General features: G+C 36.6%; 1 protein-coding gene across 2 annotated transcripts in view; it reads left to right on the top strand.

The window, feature by feature from the left end:
• Positions 1-25,589, top strand: part of klhl29 (kelch like family member 29) — a 149,149-nt gene that overhangs the window by 89,348 nt on the left and 34,212 nt on the right. For both annotated transcript variants that reach the window (XR_003798182.1, XM_029258266.1), the window contains exons 6-8: positions 13,667-13,805; positions 20,508-20,704; positions 24,518-24,777. Coding sequence is in view for 1 of the 2 variants with exons in the window: in XM_029258266.1 (XP_029114099.1) it covers positions 13,667-13,805; positions 20,508-20,704; positions 24,518-24,777 (596 nt within the window). In the remaining variant the exon portion in view is untranslated. The remainder of the gene's footprint in view (positions 1-13,666; positions 13,806-20,507; positions 20,705-24,517; positions 24,778-25,589) is intronic.

Here is a 25,589-nt window from a genome sequence, read left to right as displayed (position 1 = left end):
ATATCTCGTAAACATCTGTTTAAATACAATTTTTACTGCACACAGTGTAGCATCAAAGCTTTTTTAAACTGAAGCTTTATTCAAAGCAGTGTATGTCAGGGCCTCCACAGATATACTTCCCGTACAGATATATTTCCTAGGTCTGTGTCTGCTGTTGCTACACTTTAGCAGTATAAAGACTGTTCCTGGTGGAACAAAAATTGGCTGTTTCACCCTAAAAACAATTCAAAGGAAGTCAAATGTAGATAGCCTTTTCATAAAAGCCCAATATATGTGATTATCTCAAAAATGATTTTGCTTTTCTGGTTACCCTTTTTCCAGTTCTTTTCTTCTTTTAATTTTTCATCAAATTGAAGCAAGGTATTTAAATTATAATACAACAGCAATGTTATAATTTGTGATTTCACTGGTCTTTTCTTGCCAGTTCATCCATAGGTGTTTTTGTTCCTCTATGTGAAAAAAATTGAATGGTTTGTGGCTGTTTTTATAAGTCAGTTAGCCATTTACATTAATATGTTTAATCAGTGAGCCATTTTGATAATATAGCATCATAACCATCTCTGACTCACAGAACATTACATGTTACAATTCTCTGCCAGTTCCAAATAAAATGAAACACAAATGACATTTTTAACTAGCAGTTTTAAATTTGACACTGGCTACACAGATGTGGGGGGGGGCGGTGGCGCGGTGGTGGCGCGGCGGTGGCGCGGACCAGGTCCTGCTCTCCAGTGGGTCTGGGGTTCGAGCCCTGCTTGAGGTGCCTTGCGATGGACTGGCGTCCCGTCCTGGGTGTGTCCCCTCCCCCTACAGCCTGAGTTGCCGGGTTAGGCTCTGGTTCCCCACGACCCCAAATGGGACACGTGGTTCAGAAAAGTGTACACAGATGTTACAGTGTCATTTTGTGCTTTCACCAAATCAAAGCCAAAGAACATTGACAGGATGAGTCCCTGTATTTTGGTGCCTAACTAAACCTAACAAATTATTACTCATTGAAAGTGCTTGAAAACTTAATTTTTGGTTAAAACTGAAAGTTAGGATGTCAAATGTTGTGTAGTCTAATGACAGTAAAAATTGCAGTATGTATATACAGATTTTGAAGGTGCTATTCACTATTTTGACAGGGGGCGCAGTGGCGCAGTGGGTTGGACCAGGTCCTGCTCTCTAGTGGGTCTGGGGTTCGAGTCCCGCTTGGGGTGCCTTGCGGCGGACTGGTGTCCCGTCCTGGGTGTGTCCCCTTCCCCCTCCGGCCTTACGCCCTGTGTTACCGGGTAGGCTCCGGTTCCCCGTGACCCCGTCTGGGACGTGTGTTCACTATTTTGACAGGGGGTGCAGTGGCACAGTGGGTTGGACCAGGTCCTGCTCTCTAGTGGGTCTGGGGTTCGAGTCCCGCTTGGGGTGCCTTGCGGAGGACTGGTGTCCCGTCCTGGGTGTGTCCCCTCCCCCTCTGGCCTTACACTCTATGTTGCTGGGTAGGCTCCGGTTCCCCGCGACCCTGTATGGGACAAGCGGTTTGGAAAATGTGTGTGTGTATTCACTATTTTGGTCCCAGAATAGATTTTATTACAGCGTTGTCATTCTGTCTGGATATTTTAACAAATGCTGCTCAGAATTCTGCAACTTGTTTTTGTAGAAGTATTATCCTTTGCCAGTCTATTAGAATGTTGGTACCCTGCTGGTTTGGTTTGTTGGTTGTGGTGGGTTAGGTTTGGTGGGTTTGGTTTGTTGGTTGGTTTGGTGGGTGGGTTGGAGAAGGTAGTTAAGCTTCTTGGTCTTGGGTCATGAGATGTATGTTGGCTGTGCTGCTGGATGTTGGTCTCTGTGGCTTCATGTTGTTGGTTGGACTGGGTCTTTGTGTAGCCGTTGAAAAATACGCATGGGGTATAACATCTTGTCCTGTGTATTGTATCATGTATTGTAAATGAATGACTATCCCAGGGGGTGCGGTGGCGCAGTGGGTTGGCCCACAGTCCTGCTCTTCGGTGGGTCTGGGGTTCATGTCCCGCTTGGGGTGCCTTGCAATGGACTGGCGTCCCGTCCTGGGTGTGTCCCCTCCCCCTCCGGCCTTACGCTCTGTGTTACCGGGTTGGCTCTGGTTCCCCGTGACCCCGTATGGGACAAGCGGTTCTGAAAATGTGTGTGTGTGAGAATGTCCCAGTTGTTCTTTTTCTGGTTTTGCCTTCTGCTTGTAACATCACACACACACACACATTTTCAGAACCGCTCGTCCCTTACGGGGTCACGGGGAACCGGAGCCTACCCGGCAACACAGGGCGTAAGGCCAGAGGGGGAGGGGACACACCCAGGACGGGACGCCAGTCCGTCGCAAGGCACCCCAAGCGAGACTCGAACCCCAGTTATTACTAATTTAATTTCAAAATGATGGAATTTATCTTCAATTTTTATACCTCCAGAGTACCAAAACCTTTGTTTCTTAAAGTCTTAATGACTTCAAAGAGATTCAGATGCAAAATTTTTAGATATTATGCAGTGATTCTGAATTATGTTCCCTAACACCATTTTCCTTTGCAGAATAATTGGGTAAAAGGCTACTAATAAATGACTGATAATATAAACACTGATCATTTTAATTATTGGCAAGGTGGGTAGCCAAATCCATTTCATGGACAGGTTTCTGTAACTCCCTCTTTTCTGGTGAAAATATGAGTAAAATGCATTTACCTGTATGAGGTGTGTTCTTGTGCTTTATTTCATTTTTTAAAACCATGAAGCATAGTTAGTTCATTTATATGTAATGGCTAACTTGGTAAAGCAGGTAAATGGCTAACTATTGACATCCCTTCTTGGAGTGCACCAGTGTATCAAGAATATTGAGAGAGCGTGCAGGCTATCGATTCTGTAGGGTTTCACATTTCTTGCATTTCATTTACTTGTACTTAAAACCCAGTATAGTTTGTTGTACAGTTTTTTAAAAACCGAATGAGTTTAATTAAATTTCCCATAATTTTCTTTAAATGTGCTGTAGTTTACATATTTTAGCTACAGCAGTTTCTTGGTGGTATTTTGTTTCTTGGCACTGGTGCCTCACAGCACCTAGGCTGTGCGATTTTACCTGAAGTACCACATTTTTCACCCCTTTGTACAACTATTTACTGTACAAATCTCAGTTTTTATTTATCCTATATGTCCCATACATATCCTATGTTACTAGCTTTTGTATATCCATCTATTATGGTTTCGGTAGTTCCACATTTTAAAAATAAAATCAATAACATCAATAACAAACTCATGCTTATTTTTTAAAATTTTGCGTAGCTTTTTTGGATTGAAGTCAAGGGAACTTGCATGTTTCTGTCACCGTTTAATTCTACAAAATCGACACTCCAAAAAAGGGCAGTTTTTGGGAAGTGAGCGTGGAGTCCGTCTGATGCTAATGGACTGCTCCTGAGTGCAGCCGAGTTATGAGGTACGTGGGTCATGACAGGGTGGCTCGCTGGCTGTGGTCAGAGACTGCAAATTACTGTTCCCGGGTCAGCCACGGCAGTAAAGGCTCCCTTTTCATGGCTCCCAGACAACCAACATGTCACTGGTGCCATTACATCTTTCCAGGCACCTGCAGTCTCAGATGTAGGGAAAGTACGTCATGAATGTTCAGTCGTCTCTCCCCTTTCCACACCGCTCCATCCAGCCAACCCTTGCCAACCTGTCTTTCAGTTCAAAACAACAAAGGCCAATAATTTTCACCATGGCAGAGCTTTCCAAAGAAACCCTTTTTTAGTTAAATTCAGAGCTTTAGATCTAATACGAGTACATAACCTCTGTGGTTGGATTTGCAGGAAAAAATATGTTTCTTTTAATTATGGATTGGTCTCAAAGGTAAATTTTGAGCCCTATCAGATGCTTGAAAAGTGAGACAGTTCAGGACTGTCACTCTTCCCATTGTTGTTATTTCTTGGGAATTACCATCAAACACAATGCAAAAAGGAAACATTGCTGCCAGTTTGTCAGACGTGTGAAATCAAACAGTTAAGAATTATTGACTTTATACAAAGCAGAATACTGATTGATATGGTTATCTGTAGGGCTGTTGGAGATTAGTTGTGTTAGGAATCAATAAATATTTTTGTGTGGGCATACTACTGTGGTAATGTACAGTATATTTACCAGATTTGTGTTTTCATTTATGATGTGGTTTAATATCTATCTGATATTAGGTGCGCGAAATCCATAACTTTCATTTTTGTAGTTTGTAAAATGCCTACTCTTCCATTCCATGCTGTCCTTTCATGCTCATATGTGACATGGAGAAATTGTATTAACGTTTCCAGCTTCACTAGGTTGGTACTCTACTCTGCGAATCCGCCTAATAACTAGCCTTCCAGTCATCACTGGATGGAGAGAGAGCTTTAATGGTGTCAATATTTAGGGTCGGGAGTCCCTATACTCTCCCCTTTCTCAGCTGGGGCACTTCATTCATTTATCTGGTACTTTTAGCTGGCCCAATGAATAGAAAGCATTCATTCACTGTTATATCTCAGAAAATGTTTTTTAAAAAAAATTTGCCCAATCAATGTCCTCCTGAACAAGCAAATGGATGCTGAATGCATACTAGAAACTAGACTGATAGCTGTTCTTTGTTTTCAGGCTGTCCTACATTTGGCTCATTTCACTCTTTGTTTATTAATTTCAGCTTGATTCAGTTACATTTATTACGGTGAGTACCCTATTTTTAATGCAGAAAAAATCCTTTTAAGGTTATTCTCTGTTACAGGAGCTTTTGCTCCTGAATGGCCTTTGTATGAATTTATTCTGACCTTATTCCTCTGTGTACCCTTCCAGTGAGAGCGCTGTTGAGAATTCATTTCAGATCTGCCCATCTATTGTTACTGATTCACTGTGCTTTTGTGACAAAGAAAATGTTCCCTACTTCATTTTCTGCAGTGTAGCATATTTTCATACTTAGAGCCAATAACGTTGTAGTGTTTTAATGTAACCTACATATTAAATTCAGTAGAAGTATCTTTAAGTATTGATAATTCGATTTGTAGTTATGATAAATTATGTCTGTGAGATATGTGAAGTGTTATAAAGAACAGGTGATTCATTTTTTTACGTGCGTGTGTGCGTGCAATCGTGTGTAAAAATATAAAATATTTCCTTCCCAACAAAGTCTTAATAATCCTGGCATGTTAAAAAGGGTTAATTTTTACCGTTACAAAGAGTTCACAAACATTTTTATCGGAAACATCCTTAGGGTCAAATTTTAGATTTAACTTGGTGTTAAACTCAGTTCTGTAGCTGACGGCATGCAATCAAGCCTTCACCGGACCCCACATACTTCACCTGACACCGTACCTAACACACACCATTTGGGCCCACAGTGCCAAGTAAGTCAGCATTCACAGAGGTGAAAAATGCTTTGGCAGGGTATGCTCCATGGAAATCATTAGCATATCATTATATGCAGTGCCTTACCCTTTTCTCCAAGGCACATGTGTTAAAGAAGAGTAAAGGCATTCTGAAAGATCGACCCTGACTCAGTGCCATTAACAGAATGATTCATTGAGTGTTCTGATACCAATAACCCTTAAACATGCGAGGTACCCTTCCTAGGAGCTGAATAGTGCAAGGTATTCAGTTGCCTGGAGAAATGCATCTGCTTAGTAATAATAATAATAATAGTAATAATAATAATAATGGCAATAATAAAAATAGGTCGCTTAATATTGTAAGTCCCTCTGGAAAAAAGAATCAGAAATGTGAAGCTAAATGAATCTGTAAAAGTAAAAAAAAGTCATACAGTCATGACCCTTTTGCTAAAGACAAATCTGTCATGATTTTCTGTGGGAAATTTAAAGATGATGTATAGAATAAAAGCCTTTGAAATTTTACCATGTGGAAAACACAGACACTATTTGCTCTAACAGTGATGATAAGGAGGCACTGAGGGTCATTATTTTGGATATCTGTACAATTGATACACCTGCAGTAGGAAACCTGTATTTTCCGTAACAGTAATCTACATATCATTGTTAATTATAACAATTGTAAACGTATTACTTCTCTTTTTTTAAGGGGAAATGGTTATGGACTGTAGTGTATCTTGATTTATATGAATCTTAACTTTTCATTGTAAATGTAATATAAATGTAATCTAATGTATAGACATTGTTATTGTTACTAATGTTATTGTTTTATTGCTAACTGATACCAGTTGACAAATGTAAATTACATGTAAATACCTGGATATTTTTATTGGAGCATTTCAATGTGAACAGCATGATCAAGGGTACAACAGCATTAGCAAGTAAGGAACTTGCACAGGAAACCTTTGTGTGCAGACCCTATTAAAAACATTTTTATATTGACATAGTAATTCTGGCTAACAGTTGCCTTTAACTGCAACATATACAGCAATGTGAACAATTTATCTATATTCAGTCTGTTATCCAACTATTAATAAGAAAGATCTGTAATACTTTGTACTCAATACATACTAAAAGTAACAAAAGCTTTAAAGTTTTTAATAATTTTGTTGTTTGCCAGATTATACCTTAAGCAGTATATTTTCACAAAGAATAAAAATTATTGTTCTGTCTTAAAAAGGGAAAGATTTTAATTTTTTTTTTTTTTAAGTGGATCTTGTGGAAAACAAATAGTAGGGAGCATAATGATGAAGGTATTTTCAATGTACATTTGCAAGGCTTATATTGGCATCAATTCCTCCATTACAATGAATTTGACAAAGTGGTGTGAAGGACATCTTTTAACTGATTTTGAATATTAGAAGAGTCAAGGGAACTGATACGAGGTGCCTGGATTTTGTACTCTTATTCTACCCTTCTGACTTATTTTTTATGTTTTGGGACACAGTTAAAACTTCAACACTGTAGAGCCATTTCCTTCCTCTATTAGATGCACTGACAATGGAAATGAATGAGTGTAGACTAATAGGATTTTTTCGCGACACTGAGAAAAGAGCATCCAACACTGCATCTTGAGTCTTCTTGACTCGAAAGGATGTTGGCTTCTTGTACATTTACAGCAACTCCAGACAATGCAAGACAGTAAATTGGCAAGCAGCGTTTTCATTAACAAGTAATAGCTATATATACATTAAAAACGGTGAAATGTAGCTGTTACTTAAGTGAGGCATTGTGATTTTTCTTTCAGATGTTGAAGACTTAGGTAGAGCTTCAGTAAAGGCTGGTTGTTGGGAGAACATTGAGAGAAATCTTGTTTGAGAGATAACAGCCTTTTGTTTAGTTTAAGACATCTTGGAAGTTGATGTGAAAGTGTATGTGTGGATGTGTATATATGTAAAAATTATTTATTCATCATTCATCTTATTATTAATTTTTTAGCATTAAGCCACATTCTTTAGCTTCACAATAGGTTTTTGTCCCTGTGGCTTCTTCGTACTATGGCCATTGGAATATATGGTTCATCTCGCTTTGTTCATCATGTAGTAGATAATGATTGTGTTTGCATGAGATCATTCACACTTTTTCTTTACCTTATTGTTTTCATTTTATGTTTTCTTATTTCCGATGTATAAACACATCTCGACATTTATTAACATTGTATTTATAGGCTTTCATAGAAGCAGGTTTTATCCATTCAGTGGTTGTTTCCTGATTTACTTCCATTTCTTTTTCATGCTGAACAAATTTACTGCCTGGAAGCGGTGTGTTTAATTTCACAACAGTGACAGATGTCTTTGAAAGTGATTGGAAGTCTGCCATTGAATATATTGACATACTGTTTTTAAGAAATGTTTCAAAAGAAATCATGAAGGTAAGAACTAGTTTCTGAGGGAGAAATTTCAGAGCAACATTTAGTATGAGACTTGGGGCTTTCTAGCATTTCTTGCCCTACTTTTTTGGCTTCTTTTGTACTGGTAATGTTTATGGCTTTTTAGTATTTATTGTTTTAAATATTTATTTCTAATTTAAAGAATATGTCAAATTTAGTCTTCTGTTATTGTGTTTTTTTGCTCCCAGCTGCACCTTATTCAGTGTCCTTGAATGGAAGGAGATTTGGTCTTTATAAGTTTAGTATATGAATATGCTTGTTTTCATTCTCTCAAGAAACTTAAATTATCTTTGAGTAAAATATTTTAGTAACAGAATAATGGACCAAGTCTTTCTTGTAACTTATGGCAGTTCATGTTAGAACAGACCAAAAATGAACAGAAGTAAGTTTTATGTTTTATATTTTTGTATTTTATATTTTTCAGAACCTCTATATCATTGTCGTAATAAAAGCAATTAAAATAAATGGAATGAAATTACATTTTAAGTTCACATTAAAATTATTATTTTTAAAGTGTTTATGTTGTCAATACAAATGTTTTAATGAGTATAGTAATAATTATACAATAGTTGCTATTTTAAAATGCTATTATGAAATGTACTGATCCTGAAAGAATTATTTTTGACTGCTTTATGTTGCTATTTTAAATGTCAAAATACAAGCTATTTAATCTTTCAAATGCTTTATTTAGTACAAAATTGTATTAAAATCATTTCCATCATCAAATATTTTCAGTTAATAATAAAACCGAATTGAATTCTTGGACTGATCTTTATAAAATTAGAAATGAGTACATTTTTATAGCATAGTAGTTTTTTCCTCTTTGAGAGAGTGTCAAATGTTGTTAACTGCTATGACCTGTTTTTTAAAAATAGCATCTTTATGTATAGTTTTAAAAATATTACATTCATTTTACATTTACAGATTTTAACAAATGTAAATTATCTCATAGTTCAACATTGAAACACTTATTTCTATCACTATCGTAAATATATTGCAAACATTCAGTGTTTTTTTGAACCATTATAAGCATGTAGCCTACAATATAAATAACATTATGATGGATAACCAATTTTAAACAAATCACAAATTGCAATGCATAAATTAATATTTTACCTTGTGGGACCAGGTAGCATGATCATTTTTACACGAATAAATCTGAATTAAGAGAAATGTACGTTTAATGTAATCATTTTCCATATTTTTTCTTCTAAGCTTGACATTGTAGTACTATCTTCTCAAGCCAAAAACAAAGTGCTTATTTAGGAACGAGCAGAACGGTGACATTTTCGAGTCAACTGAAATAAATAAACAAATTTGGAAAGCAGTGCAGCAGATTGGGTCAGGTGGTTTAGGGTTGAATACACAAGATGTCTATCATTTTTAAAGCTGTAGTTCAGGTTTCCTGCCTTTATCTTCTTTTCTCCTTCTGTTTGCCTGGTTAGGTAACTGTTACAACGTTCACTATGTTTACTTAAGGCGAAAAAGATTTGCCAAGGTTTGATGCTGTGCACCAATTCCACATAGTAAACATTTTTTGTATGTATTTATTGTTCAGTTTTTAGTTAGTGTTATTTAGTGCAGTTTTTTTCTTGTGTTCCTTGTCTTTCGTTGCTTTATGCAGTGGGTCAGAAACACTGTTGACATTTAACAAATTTTTTAGACATACTGTAGCTGTCCTGCATAGTAATATTATTATAGAATCCTTTACATGTAGTTCCATGTCTGCTTTTATTCATCATCAGGGATCAAAAAGTTTACTGAAGTGTTTACTGTAACGATGATTTGTTGCGATAAAAGATTTCAACGTTATGTTGCCTCAGTTAATAGGCCCATTGTTTCTAATAATGAAGGTACATGTCGGACTTTTATGTGTTCACCTTAGAAACTGTGCTTGTTGTAAAACTTGTGATTTTGCCTTGGGTATCTGAATATTAAAGTGACTTTTTCCATTTGTCAGGATAACATGGATTTTTGTTTATTATAGAGTTTTGTTTTGTGAGTTATGGGGGCCTTGACATGTTTACAGAGAAACTGGAAAAAGGAAACCATTCCTGTATAAAATCTTTTTGTTCAAGTATAATTCTATTCTGATAAATAGAAATATTTTTTAATTTTGATGACAATGAAAAGGTTTTATTTATTATTTGTATTAAAGTTTCATTTAAGGTATGCTATTTTAAAAATGCATCTTTTCAGCCCTTGCTTTTGAATCATGAATGTATCATTTTTTTATTGTGGAATTATGTATTGCACAAAATGTTCAACACAGAACTATCTCCTGTGAAGGCTCATGAATGAAAAAGTATCTGGGCATAAAAAATGTTTATCTTTTTATTCAAAACAAACACATCATTGCACTTAATGAAGGTTTTCGTTTCCACTTAATGGCAGGATAACATTTGACATCACCGTTCTTCTTAATTATCTGTGCAAAATACAGATCCTGATTCCTGAAAATATTCAGTGCATTTTCTGATTGTTAAATTGTGAAAGGATTATTACAGCAGTAAATACAGAAGTAAGCACATGTAGGTGCATAGCACTGAGTATAAACGTGTTTGAGATGTACTGCTTCTTATGTTGGTACAGTAGGTATGTGTATTGCTAGCCATGGCAGAGTGCATTAGGCTCCTGTAAATGTAAAATGTGTATTTTTGAAATAGTTGTGGGGTCCATGTGAGACCCCCCCAGTACACATTCCTTCCCTTTATGTAGCCTAGAGAAAAGGGTGCCACGTGCTATTTCACGGCCAGGTCAAATGATGGGTTGTTCTCAGGAGAGCCCTGGCCCACTTTTAATACAGAATAATTATCTTTCCCAGTCTATTCAGGTATGTCTGTCACATGTGCAAGGGTGCCATTGTTTGCATACGGTGATGCGTTTCTGGCCACTCTCCTGAATACCCCACATGCGTTGCCATGCGTGGTGTTAGATTGAAGGTGAAAGCCATGTCGTTTGCCAAAGAAATACAATGCACGCTCCCTTTTGTAATGCATTCAATTACACTGGCTGCTACTGTGCAGATAATCAGAAATCCAGCTGCCAAATGGGAGTAGAGCAGTATAATAAATCTGCCTTGTGGAGATTGTGTGTGGTGGGGGGGTGACTATCCACTTATGGTAGTGCTGGAATTAGTTACGCATGTAAGTCTGCGTCCCTTTCTGTTTATCGCCTTTACTGGGCTCTCGTATACAGCGGTTATCGTCAAACTGCTCTCTAATTATAGGAAGATACCAATCCATGCATGAATATTTTGCAGAGTTGCTTACTCATTCTGCTTATCAATGATATTTTGTCATTCAAGTTCATATTAATGTCAAAGTATGTTAAAAAAAGATTTTAATTTTGCACGCAGGCTAATGTCATTGGTGAAACATGATATTTTTCTAAAGAAGATTATTGGGTAATAATGTCCATAAAATGTTTTTGAAACTGCCTACATGTTAAATGTGTTTTAGTAAACATATTCCATTTTCTTTTCAATATAATTGGTTATGAAATACAGTTTAACCCTGTTAGCATGGGGAATACATAGATTTATATAAATGTAACTTGAAATATACCTGCAAATGGCAATTAAAAGTTAACTAAAAGAACAAAGCAATTGTGCCACCCTGTTAAACCTATGCAAGCTTTAGGAAATATTCCTAAAGTTTTTGTTTTTTTTTTTTTTTTTTTTAGGGAGGGGGGTCAAAATATTTCTTGCATTCTTTAATAAGTTTGCATAGTATAAATTAACCTATACCAAAATTCTACTTTACTTATGGTAGTCGTATTGCAAAACCATCACTGATGCATAAACGAGGAATAGTCCTTTATGAATTACTATATATTCAGGCTCAACAAACATCACTTTGGTAGTGTTTAAATGCCCTGAACTAGTTAGACTCTCATTCTTACTTAGGTTTTTTCTGCCAAGTTTTAGTTGGTTTAGAAGGTACCCCCCCAAAAAAATGTCAGAATCAGCTAAAGAAAAATAACCCTTAAAACAATGATAAATGTAGAATTATTAAGTTATTGATTTATCAGAATGAGTTTAGTTCATATTTTAATCATGCTACAAGTCAATATGCTGCCAAGCCAATGAATAGTGTGAAAAAAATACAGCATGGCTAGTAATCCACCAAAACAGTAAAAGTAACAAGATTCTATCCACTATCATGACATAATAAGAGTGCAAATCTATTGGAATTATCATTTTGAAAGAAATGTGCAAATTAGAAGCCAGTCCATAGTGCAATAAAATGTGGGCTTAATGTCTGTAATTAAACAGGCTTGTGACAATCATAACCCTAGTGTAAAAAGTGCATGCTGGGTCCCAACAAAGCTAGGTGATTGTTCATTTTCCCAGCGTCTAGGAACAGATTGTGGTTAACAGTGTCAAGTATGTTGTTTCACTTGTGGGAACAATTCACATGAAGCTTTCTCTGAAAAATGTGCTTTTCTCCATATTCCTATAATGACAGACAAATAGATATAGATGACAGTCTTTTGTGTTGTTGACGTTTCTTTTTTTTACTCAAACATCACCCTGTTTCATCTCAGATGAAAATCACATTTTTTAAAGCACAGTACCAATACTTCTGGGGAAAAGCATTTATATGGTGATGTTCAGTTAAATTTGGCATGAGCCTCATATTTGCTGTGGCCTTAAGACTGTTGATTTTTGGATATACTTTGAGCTATAGAGACTGTCATTTTTTAGTTCTCTGTCATAAGTCCATGACACCAAAATAATCGACACATATGACAAAATGTAAATGACAAACAAAATGAAAATCACATGAATGGCCATAAAATAATCTGCTCTCCTTGGCCTTTCCATATGTTTGCTTTTGCTCACAGGCCTACAGCGTACAGGTTTCTGTAATCTCCCCTCGATTTCCAGCGCCTACCATGAAGAATGGCACTTTTTAAAAACATTTTCTATTATTATTTTTTAACAGGAACACAGCTGACTGTGGTTCAAATTGGACGACTAGTCGGTCAAAGTTTATTTCAACCTCTTTAGAAACTGGCTGTGCAGTGGGTGTGTTCGCTGCGAGCTTGTGCTGCTGCAATATTTCTCTGTACTGCAGCATCAGAAAGGACTTCATTGTACAAATTCCTGATGCATGTGTGTACCATATTACTCAGCTCGTCAGTATTTGTTTTCATTTTTATGTATATGAGTATTTTGTATATGGATGGTTTTTTAGTGTTTCATCTTTTTCCCTTCTTCAGAAGTGTCATCTATTACCTTATTGTGTTACTGAGCTGTGCACAGATTTTTTAAATCTAATATAAACTGCCAAATTCAAAATGGTCACCTCCTAACATTTACCACTAAATAAAAGTAAATAATTTTTAAAAAAATGGTGTATGTCACATATTTGAGTTGGCTTACTGTTATTGTGGAATTTTAACCATAGTTAAGAGTAAAAGACACTTTTATTCATATTATCACAGTGTATCACTCAGTTATGTTGAAGAGAACCAAAAAAATAAAACACAACCTCTCACTCATAAGCTCTTTAAAGTTAATTAACCTTAATGAACTTATCAATGTATCTAACAAAAATATACTTAACCTTCATTATTGCTGATACTATCCATATCATGTGCTGTTTGTGATTTGCTTTGAGGCTTCTTTATTCTCTGAACCTTGTTGCATGCCTGAAAGCCTGCATATAAACATTGCTGCATATATGTTACATATGTGTGTTGATGTAAATGCATTTATTTTCTTCTTCTTTTCCTCGTGTACACATTACTCGACACAATGGTAGTTGGTCATGCAGCTGTTTTCTCTTTGTATCTTTGTTATGAATTTTCCAAATGGCTAATTCTAAAGTAGAACATGGCAATGTCTGTTTTTTGTTTGTGTGTTTGTTTCTTTGTTCTACAGAGATGTTGAAGGAGTTGAACCAGCAGCGCAGAGCGAAAGAGTTTACAGACCTGAAAATTATTGTTGAAGGCAAAGAGTTTGAAGTCCACCAAAATGTTCTAGCTTCCTGCAGCTTGTATTTCAAGGACCTGGTTAAAAGGTTTGCTTCCTTCCAGCTGTTGATCTGCTTTGTTTTTTTGTAGGGTGCATTTGTGTTTGCTTTTTTCCCTGCCCCTCTCTTGCAGGTGTGTGAAGACAGAAGTTCCTGTCACAGGGCCAGTAGCCATTCCTTATATCCTCCAAATGAATGTATTTCAGTGCGGAAAGGTCAACCTTTTGTCTTACCTTCTCGTCCCAATAGAGTAAATGAGCAAATTTACATTTTAATGGGTTGGGAAAAGGTTCCATGACTGGAGATGCTTTCCAAGATGAAAGAACTTTACAGAAAGTTTGACCATAAAATTATGCATTAGGCTTATTCGATTTTTCCCGATACTGGACATTTCAAGAGCTTTGCTGTGTGAATGATCTGAAACATTTGTTATGAATAGGACTTGAACATTTAAGTATATATTTATTATTGTGAAATACTTCATATTATTACTCCAGTGCCACTGCTGTTGGAATAGCATGATTCTGTTTTGAATTTATTGATTGCTAAATGATATATATGAATTTGTACTGGACATCAGTATGTGATTAGCAATGTTTCTGAAAATATTTTTTCTACAAAAACACTAGAAGAAAACACTTGGCTCTTATTTTGGGTGGCGAGTAGCGCTGCTGTCTCAAAGCACCTGGGTGGTGCAAGAAGACTTGAGTTCAATCTCTCTCAGTCTGTGTGCAGTTTGCTTGTTCTCCCCATGCCCGCGTGGGTTTCCTCCCACAGTCCAAAGGCAGATTCACTTTTAGTTTGTGAGTGACAGAGAGTGTGTGTTCCACTGATGTATGGATAAGTGACCCATTGTAAGTAGTGTAGCTAGCAGTGTAAGTCATCTTGGTGAATAAAGTGTGTTGACTGATAAAACACTACATAGAGTTCATTGGAAGTCACTTTGGAGAAAAGAGTTTGCTAAATAAATAAATGTAACGTAAATTTACATTGTCTGAACCGCTTGTCCCATATGGGGTCGCGGGGAGCTGGAGCCTAACCTGGCAAGACAGGGCGAAAGGCTAGAGGGGGAGGGGATACACCCAGGATGGGACGCCAGTCCGTCGCAGGGCACCCCAAGCGGGACTTGAACCCCGGACCCACCGGAGAGCAGGACCGGTCCAACCCACTGCGCCACTGCGCCACCGCACCCCCGTTGCTAACATAAAATATATGAATATTACTTTCCACATTAAATTTTTTTTAATCAAAGGTTGACTTGCATAATAAGAATAGTTTTAAAACCATGATGAAACTAGTCAGAAACAATTGCTATAGTTTCACTGACTAGGACTATCTCATTCTAAACAGTCTGGCATTGTTATGGCCACATTGGATTTCCTGAAAGAAATGCACATGCGTACTTTCCAGTGTTTCAGCTTTGCTTCACTGACAAAGCTTGTTTTCTTGACATTTAGTTTTATTTAGCACAATATTAGCATACAGAGACATTTCAGATAACTCAGCCACTCTCTGCATATTAGATACCCAACAGCAATGGCACAGAGAAAACCCACCCCTGTGCATTTTGTTTGGGCAAAACTCTTTGAGATATCATTTAATTCATTCATGCTAACTTCTCAGACTCTGAATCTTGTTTATTTATTGCTTACTTTTGTTGTAGCATAGTACCTTTGTTTTACAGAAAATAGAAATGCCATGGTTTTATATGCTATAATTTATTGTTTACATTTTTAATAAACATTTTGATAGGCCTACAGTTTTGGCATCTGAAGAATGACAGTCTGTAGTTGATGTAAAATTATCCTGTTGCAGCAAGTCTTTTGTTCTGATATTATCATGACTAATTTGACAGAGATTGTTGACATATTACAAAATTTTAAGCAAAAAGAACTGTTTAATTACCTGTTTAAAAAAAAGCATTCGTTTTGAGTTAATTTCTTGAAATGGGAAATCACAAGTGCATATAGATTTATTTATAGTATTTTTTAAGCACAATATTTCTTGTGTAAAGTATTCAGGTGTAGGAATAGTTAGTCCATATTACTTACAGGTAGTCTATGTTTAATTTCTGTAAAATAGCATCTTCCTGCTCTTCTTACTGTGAAATCAAATTGGCTTTTAACAGGAGTTATCGTTTTTCTCCATGCCGTTAATTTCTAATTAACTGTTTTCTTGTAGTAGAACCCAAGATAATACAGCTGAATGGAGACAATGCGTATCACTAAATGCAAAATTTAGTTTTATATCACCACTGAAAAAGTACAAAATATAACATGACATTTAAATGACATTTATTTGTTTCATTTATTACAAGTCAGTAGGGTACATTAAGCTGTAAATTGTCATTGTAGAGAACAAGTGTTACGAGAAAAATGCAGTTTAATGAAATATATTTGAAGGGCTCAAGTACGCTATATCTACTACTGTTTGTGTTCTGTCATATGTGAAAATCATATGTGTAATCATGCAAAATTTCCTGTTTTTTCTCCATTTGTAGAGGAGAAGTAACCATATCTATTGAAAAACTGCTGACAGTGATAATATTTGATTGGTTTGCAGCCAAGCTGTATATTTCTGTACACTGTCAATTACTGTTGGTGATTATGTGCTAGTTTGCAACATGTAATCACTGTTGGCTTCTTTACAATATGATTATATTGCATATACTTCTGATTGAGGAACAGATAGTCAAGATAGAACATTCCCATAAAAACTACATATTCATTAAGCATTCACATATGTAACCTCCTGCAGAGCAAGTACATTCGGACAGAATCTGCAAACAGTGTTAGGCCTACCATATGAATGCAGAATAACCTGGGCCTTTCTATAGCACCTTTCCGATGTGTAAGCTATGTAATATGCTTTGCAAAGATGAGCAGTTAAACTGGGAAAGTAGGTATGGTCTAAATGAACAAATTAGAATAAGTAATAAAATTTAAAAAACTAAAAGATTCATTGTTTATAATATAGATTTATAAGCAAAGAAGCTGGACATGAAATGTATTGTAAATAGAGTACAATATAAAATGATTTTATGCAACTGAAAAATCTTGTTGAAACATATATATATATATATATATATATATATATATATATATATATATATATACACACACACACACACACACACACACACACACACATATACATACACATATACCGTATATATGTAATGTATTCTAAAGGAAGTTTTGCAGCCTAGCCACATCTGCCTTTCAGGATTGTGTTATGTATTCTATACTGATTGTCTGTAATTTAATCAGTGGCACCTCAAAGTGCCTGCGATTAGGAGCAATATCAGGAAGCGCACATCTGTCACTGCAGAGCTATAAAACTTAGAGACGTTCAGGTCAAGTCCTCCACTCAATCCTCAGCTGAATTATCACTCACCCAAGAACAACACACGGCACAGTTCGGCTTCATGCACTGCAGTTATAGAGTTTGAATAAGTTAATAGGGTTACTAGGGCATTTTGGCAAGGAACCGTCCATGTCATTGTCCATTGTCCTTAAGTAATTTGTTTGAATGTTCAGTTTGCATACACTATCTAGCAAGAAATAAATTGGGCATGTAATATCTGAAATGCTGCAAACAGATGTGTTCAAAATCCCCTTTCTAGAGTATACACAAATTTCAGTAATTGATGTACTATGATAGTACATATGCTTTAGTTCTGTGCGTTATGAAATGATATTTTTTCACTCTATTTTTCTGATGCTGAAATACCAACAGCATAATTACATTTTATAGTGAGGAGACTGCAATGCTTCAGCCCTGTAAGTCAGGTCTGCCTTTTATGCAAAACATATTTAAATTATTTATCTTAAATTGTCTATCAATTTAGTGTTATATTCGATTGAATTACAGACAGTGCACAAAAACAGATTTTTTTCAAAAATCTTTTTGTTACGGAAAGACAAAAAATTGACAAAAATAATCAGCTAGTATAAAATAACTGAACTTAATAAATAGCATTTAATAAACTGAAAACCTACAAAATCTAGAATTATACTATCTACTAGAGTATTATAGTATTGTAGAACTAGAGTGTGTGCATGTGTGTTTGTGTACATATATATATCAACATGTAGACAACCTGAAAACAAAAGTATGGTAATACAGAGTACTGAACAATCTGCACTGCATTAAATGTAGACATTTTTACTGATACTATGAAAACAATAATGACCAAAAATGCATTAACACAAACAAAATATTTGTATGTTTAATTCAGTTGTGTACTGTATCTTCTAGTGAAGAAGACTGTACTCTTTCATACATGTTAGCCAGCAGAGCCATTGGAGTATAGGTTAACTAGCAATATAGGCCATTTACCAAATGGCAGCCAAACCAGGAAAATGGTGAATATTACAGAGAGCCTGAATATGGTTTTTCAGAATTGTAAAATGAAGCACATTTCATGGTGTTATTATAGCCTTTTAAGGGTATTCCCATAAACTGAACATGTACACACTCACCTGAAAAAGCTATTACCTTCTCTTTTAGCATTTGATGCACAGACTGGAAAGACAGATTGCCCTGAGTAATTTCATTTTCCCCTTCGGATTTTCAATAACCCAGCTCTGCCACCACTTTAATTTATGGATGCAGCATGTCTGTGCCTGACAGTCAGAGTGTGGTGTACAACTCTGTAAGCTCCTGGCCCTTCTGTCACAAGAGGCTATTGTTACAGTTGAAGAAAGCGGTCTGTTAGACTTTATGGGTTCAGTGGGTGCCTTTGACAGTAGTGTTACTCTGTTTTGCTACAACTTCCCAGTATAAAATGTGCAAAAAGCAAATCGCCAACGCTTTGCTGAGGGGCAGTCAGGCATAAGTAACCAAAAAATGTGTTAACTTCCATTGAATTACTAGCATGTTAAGGCCCAAGTCCATTAGTAGCTTTGGCTAGGTGATAGAATCTACCAGATACTTCTGTTCCCTTTCCGCTTGTTATTCACAGTGCTTGCGTGTGGTCTCTGTTTCTCCAACACACTGTGGCCCTCGCTGTAATGAACCCACAGATGGCGGCAATTTTGCGTGTGCTTTATTGCACTTTGTCATTTGTGATGTGTGGCCAAGGTGATCACCTGTTCGCTCACCCAGTCCGACAGAAGTTTGCAGTGCTATTATTTACATTTATGACTAATCTTTTGTCTTTCCCTGGAAGTAAAGACGCAACGATTTCTGCGTTTTATATATCAACAAAACTTTAAATAAGGCATTCTATGGTTCTTTGTGAAATCTTTGTATTGTAGGATCCATACGGCTGTTTTCTACTTCTGGACAGTCTTATTTGGAAATACTGATTTGCATGGACAAAGAGACACATTTATTTCTTTTTACGTTTACATTCCAAGAGAAAGTCTGAACTCAAATGCAAAACAAATGTGCACCTATCTGAAAAGTCAGAAAGCAATTTCCATAACAAAAACTATTACACAAGACAAATTGCTACTTGAGCCAATTCAAATTGCACTAATTGACTTGGGTTTAGAGCATGCATTTCTTTTTTGTAAAGATTTTATTTCCCCTTTCTCATCTCTCACATTGCTTAACACCAGATTGCCTCTTCTTGTAGTTCTATCAGCTAGCAAATACAGTTTACTGTAATAACATACTCTGGCTTTGCTTTTCAGGAGTAACGTTCTTGGTTTTTCCAGCCAATTCCAGAGACATCCGCCTCAATACCGAACTGAACTTTGCCTTTTCCCGGCCAGTCCTGTATGACGACTAATATTTCAGTTCGTACGCAGGCAATGGTGGTTCTGGCGGCGGGGCCAGATGCTTTCTTTAGTAAATCTCCTGTTTAAAAGACCAGGCCCAGGTCCCATTTATGGAACCCCCTCCCCCGAGAAGGATGGCTGCTGGCTCCCTGTGGCAGAACTGATTCTCTTCTCCCCTCCGTCTCTACTCTAACCACACCGTCGATATGTCTGTCTGTCTGTCTGTTTCTCCATCCGTCCTATCTCCTTCTTACACAGTATCATTCAGGCTTCCAAAATAAGTTCAATCATGCACTTAACCCTGAGAGGCATGCTGTCTTATTTTGGCATTCTAATAAACCCCTTGTGGCATACATTGTTTATGGCTGAAAGCCTGGAGAAGCTATTGGACTTGAGCTAATCAGTTCAGTTTAGTCTTGATGACATCATAGCCCAGCTGCATTGTGCTGCCCCAAATGTAGGGTTTCCAGAATGTATGAATTTCACATTTCTTGACAAGCATGGTTAAATCGTTACCGAGGGCATGTGCACTGGAATGCCAGTAGCTCTTCTGTACTTCTACATAATTCGACAGCATAATTATATGCTGGGGTGGCAGAAAGACGATGTGAAAAGTCTGTGCTCATTCCCATAGCTCAGCAGGCTTTGCCCAGCATAACTGTGCTCATGGTACTGTTCTTTCCACTGCCGTTATGTTTGTCGACATCTTTCTGTATTTACACACCTGTGTATACTTTTATGTGTGTACAGTGGAACATATATACGTACATGCATACATACATTCTTATTTTTTGTGTCTGTGCTGCAGTAATAGCCAGTCATTAAGTTGATCTTCCCAAACTTTGTTCTAGAGAATGTTTTCTTACAGATGCAGTCTAGGTACACAAATTTAGTCTGCTTCTCCTTTTCTTTTTTGATGGTTTACTTATTTGCCCGCTTTGCCTTTCTGTTAAACCAGTTATTAAAGAACCAGTTTAGGAATTTGATGCAGGTATCTTAAATGTGTTTCTGCTGTCAACAGGTCATCAGGGGAGAAGAGGACCGGGGAGAAGCTGGAGGTGTCAATGACCAACATTGGAGCAGATGTCTTGGAGCTGCTGCTGGAGTTCGTCTACACAGGCTCACTCATCATCGATGCCGCCAACGCCAAAACGCTACTGGAGGCAGCCAACAAATTCCAGTTCAATACCTTCTGCAAAGTTTGTGTATCCTTCTTAGGTAGGTGCTCAACACCACAATGACACCTTAACTTTTTTATTTTTTTTTTAACCCGTCTCTTTTATATTGAGACTCGGTTTCTGTGTTTCTAAAGGTCAGGGAGAGAGACAGTGTGCAAAACCGCCGCTTCTTATTGATTAGTTTCCTCTTTCCTCATTTACTAAGCCTGTAAACATTGGACTTGGAAATCAGAGTGAAAACCAGAAACCATGATGCATTTGAAAGGGCAAACATGAAGGCTAAATTCTCAGACATCATGGCTATTAGAATGCCAATACAGTGTGTGTGTCATCACTCTCTGACTCTTCCCACCTGAAGAAATGTAAAAATAATTTCTCATCATATCACACCAAACACTTTTTTATACATAAAAGAGTGAGATGGCATTTAGCAAAACATTATTTCAGCAGATGCTAAATTTCAGTACAGCTAACCATCCCACCTTCATTTTTTTTTGGTGAATATTCAAATACTTTGTTTACATTTCTATTTATTTATTTAGCAGATGCTTTTCCCCAAAGCCAAATACATCCCATAGAAAAGTACAATGCATGCATTGCATCAACATCTATATAGCTTTACAGCGAAATAAAACCTTTACTATATAATTATAGAAGTAAAAATGGGTATGCTGTATGTAAAAGCTGAAAAGTACAAAATTTGTATGAAAACTAATGACTAGTTTTCACACAAAGAAAACATTACAAAGCATGTAGTATGTGTGGTTTTCGTCATACAAATTATTGCCATAGCTCTCACATTTTTACATAAATGAATTATTCCATTTTGTCGCTTTTAATGCCACTGGGTTCAAAGGTGTGTGTCAGAGTCACTATTATTATCTCTGTTATGTTGTCATTCATCCGGATTACCTCAAGGTTAAAACACAGACTCAGTAAAAGTAATTTTAACCAAAATTTGGTGCTATCTTCTATACAGTATTATTTCAATAGATTGCTGTCCAGCTGTTTGTTTCATGTATGTCTATATTCGTTGCTGTTTATGACACAATTTGATATGTATGCATATGATATGAGTAATACTAGAGTTCAAGAATGAAAGAATATATAGATTATCTTCAGGTAGCATGGTGATCTACCTGGACCTGGATGGAGGCCGAGGCCTGATCTGCCTGGACCAGATCTCCAGTGTAAGGGTGTTCAATGTTGAAAGATCTGCCATTGAAAAACTTGAAATACACCATAATCCCTGGTAAAATCAGTGATGATGTGTCTAGGTGCATTGCAAGATGCATGATATAAAAAGTCTCTCACTTTTGTTTTGAATTTATACAATATGATTGGCTAAATAGCACTTGCAAAATATCCGGAGGTACTGTAGTGGTTAGAGGCTCGGTGTTGGACTGAAGGACCTATGTTTATATCCTACTCCTGCCTTGGTTACCCTAGGGCAAGGTACTTACTTTGAATGGCTCCAGAAGAATTTAAGTAGTTGTAGTAATAGGTAAAATATTGTAAGTAGCGGTCAACAAATTGCTTTGGTGAAAAAAACTTAACAACAAACAAAACAACATGAGATAAAGTAATAATATAATATTGAGCAGTAGACCATAAAAAGCAACGTAAACCTGACTGATATATATATATTTTTTTTTTTTGTTTTCCCGTTTTACCCATCTCTTTCATATTATCATTTATCATAGTACCACCCTTAATATAAAACTCTACCTCCAGGCCTATTTTGTACTTGCCCAAACCACAGTATATAGCTATGAATCATTGTGAAATTGATGCCTGCAGTTCATATGTGTAACTCTGATCCAAAGTATTTTCCCCTGGAAATACACTGAGATTTAATTTCCAAATTATTGCAGGCGGTGCACAAATCTAAAACGGAATTGGGTTACAAGAAATTGCTTCTGCACATAAAATTGTATTTAATCCAGTTAGAGAAAAAAACAACCACAAAGAGACCCCTGGACAACATATCTAGAGGATACAGCCTTCAAAGCCGATTCATCAAGCTGTGGTCATTTTGTGTTCTCTTGGCTGAGTATGATTTATAATGTATGGTTGAAACTTCCAGTAAGTCAGAAAGGAAAAACAAGTTTTATTCATCTGGCTACATTATTATACAATTTCAAGCATTTAAGCGTTAAGCGTCCTGGCAGTATTCAGCTCTGGCTCTATATGTGCCCCAGACATACTGCAGTGTGGACATTTCCTGACTAACAACACAGAAGTTGAGGCGTTGCAACAACATATTTCTTGTTGTAAGTTCATTGCTGGATCTGAAGAATTATACAAATGTATAGGTTTAAACTTTGTATTCTGTCACAAGTATTATGCTACCATGACTGAAAAGGACTGAAATTATAACACCTGCAGTTTTATTAAACACAGTCTATTCTCAATACTCTGGACTGTTGAGAAAAGGGAATCAGTTATATCAAATATCAAAATTAACAAATTGTTTCTTCATCATGTATATGTAACACACACACAAACACACACACACACCTAGGTAGATCTAAACAGCAATAGCATAATAAATTATAAAGGGAAAACAATTATATCGCAGTCATTCAGACATTTACAGGAAAAAAATGATCAAAATGAAAAATTTGTACAGGTAACTAGTGCTATGCATGACTTTTTTTAACATTATTTTCAGCATACGCTTTGGCCACTGCAGTGCCTTTAATAGCTTATCTATTGACTATAGGTTTTCTTTTTCTCAACTTCTGATACATACGAAATTTTTATAATGTTGTTAAAATTAAATTCCTGACCCTTTTTCTGTTTTGTGGTAAAAAATCTAAACATCATTTGATTGGACTGAATGGCCCAGTATCTGAAATAGAGGTCCAAAACAGCAAGGATGAACTGTAATAATAATTATACAGTTGTCAATTATTTAAAAAAATGAAACCCCATTAAGTGGTTTAGTTTAAGAATCATTCTTTACTATTTTAAAGATAATGGAAAAAGTTGGTATAAATTCGAATAAAAATTATATTATAAATTAAATTATTTAAAATTAAAATTGTAATATAATAAAAAGCATGTTTGAGTTGTTGCCTTCTTTAGATTTTTTTATTAGCCTACTATATGTTTTATTAGTGTAGTACCCTTAACTGTCATTTTTGAAGTAGACAAGTATCTTTATTGGCCAGTAATGTGGAAGATGACAGTAGAATTGGTGTATGCACTGCTGACAAGATCCTGCTTAAATATTTAGGGGTGTTCATGAACCCCTGAGTCCAATTACAGAAGTGTGTGATCACAACTCAGATATCAAGTATCAGAAAGGTACTCAAGTCACAGCATGTATAGACGTTTTAGCGAATAAGGTGTGTGGGCTGATAACAGTACATAGCGTTCATTGGAAGTCGCTTTGGAGAAAAGCGTCTGCTAAATAAATGTAATGTAATGTAATGTTGGAAATCAGCACTATGGGCAAAATTTGAATTGCTATTATTTTGTTTAAAAACAGGAGACAGGCAAAATGCAAAGATTTCTCTTTTCCTCTCTAATGCTCAGTTCCAAACTTGAAGAGAAACACTTTGTTTCAGGTTTTAGTTTGTTTACCTTTCAGTGGCACAAGAGGTCTTCACTAGTGGGCTGTTAGTCCACCCACAGCCTCCCTGCCTTCTTCCCCTGGGTTAATCTGTTCTCCTCCTTGTTTGTCCCTGACCGAGTATGAGTTATTGTGCTCCTTTGCTCCAGAGACACACACCTAGAGCAGTTCTGCCCATCCTGCCTGTTTTTATCCCCACCCCTCCGCCCTGTGATCCTGCTATGATGTGTCTCAGTGTACCTGAACAGCTTTTCCTCCTTCTCCGCTCCCTAGAGAAGCAGCTGACGGCTGGGAACTGCTTGGGTGTGCTGGCCATGGCTGAAGCCATGAAGTGTACGGAGCTCCACAACATGGCCAAGGCCTTCGCCTTGCAGAACTTCCCCGAAGTTGCAGCCCAGGAAGAGATCCTCAACATCTCCAAGGAAGACTTCATCAGCTACCTTTCCAATGACAGCCTCAACACCAAGGCCGAGGAGGTGGTTTATGAGACTGTCATCAAGTGGATTAAAAAGGATCCGGCCTCTAGAGTGCAGGTGAGCACAGCCTTGAAAGACTCAACAATGGTGATTATGGTAGCGACTGTATAAAATAATGTGTCACTTTAATTTTAAGATTGCAATGCAGACTTGGCATTGGCTTTTTGATATCCCAGGAGTATGTGAGAGAAAATGTTTGTCATTTATTTTTAATTTATTAATGTTTTAATCATTTATTTTGTGAAGGTTCTTTTGTGCTAAATTATCACATTTCATAGTTAGTAGTTTGACTTTTTTCCTGTTTTGTTTTTGTGGTACGGTGGTTTATTTAGTACTATCAAGCTTATCTATATCTGAGAGCTGTGAACTAGTTAAAAGTTATTGCATTATTGACCAAAGAACCGTGAAATAAGCAGAATTTCTGCCTCTTGGTTTCAGTCGCATGTGGTAGCTGTATCCTAGTTACTTGGAATTGTTTGTGTCGTGTTTGTCCTCAGTCTAAATGGTGTGGTATGCTTTAAAATGACGGTGTAATGAGGAGTGAAATTTAAGACATTATGGTCAAAACTAACACATTAGAAGCATAATGCCTTACTTTGTAAGGCATTGAAATTAACTCATTCTGGAAGATTTTTGATTCTTCTGTTCTGAAGGCTGCGATTCTTCTGTAAAGGGACACGTTTCAGCCTGTACAGCCCTTGCATGCAAGTTTGTTGCTTTTCAGTAGGGTAGGATGCCAAATCATGCTTAACCTTAACTTTTGCTGAGCTGTACAGCTTAACCATAGCTGCTCAAGTTTGACAGGCAGCTGAATTGGCACATATTGTTCTGACACGTTGATGTTGCACTTCAAGTTTCTTTTTTTTTTT

Source organism: Scleropages formosus, chromosome 1, assembly GCF_900964775.1.
Source record: "Scleropages formosus chromosome 1, fSclFor1.1, whole genome shotgun sequence".
NCBI classification, from domain to species: Eukaryota; Metazoa; Chordata; class Actinopteri; order Osteoglossiformes; family Osteoglossidae; genus Scleropages; species Scleropages formosus.
This window is presented reverse-complemented; position numbering and strand designations above follow the sequence as displayed.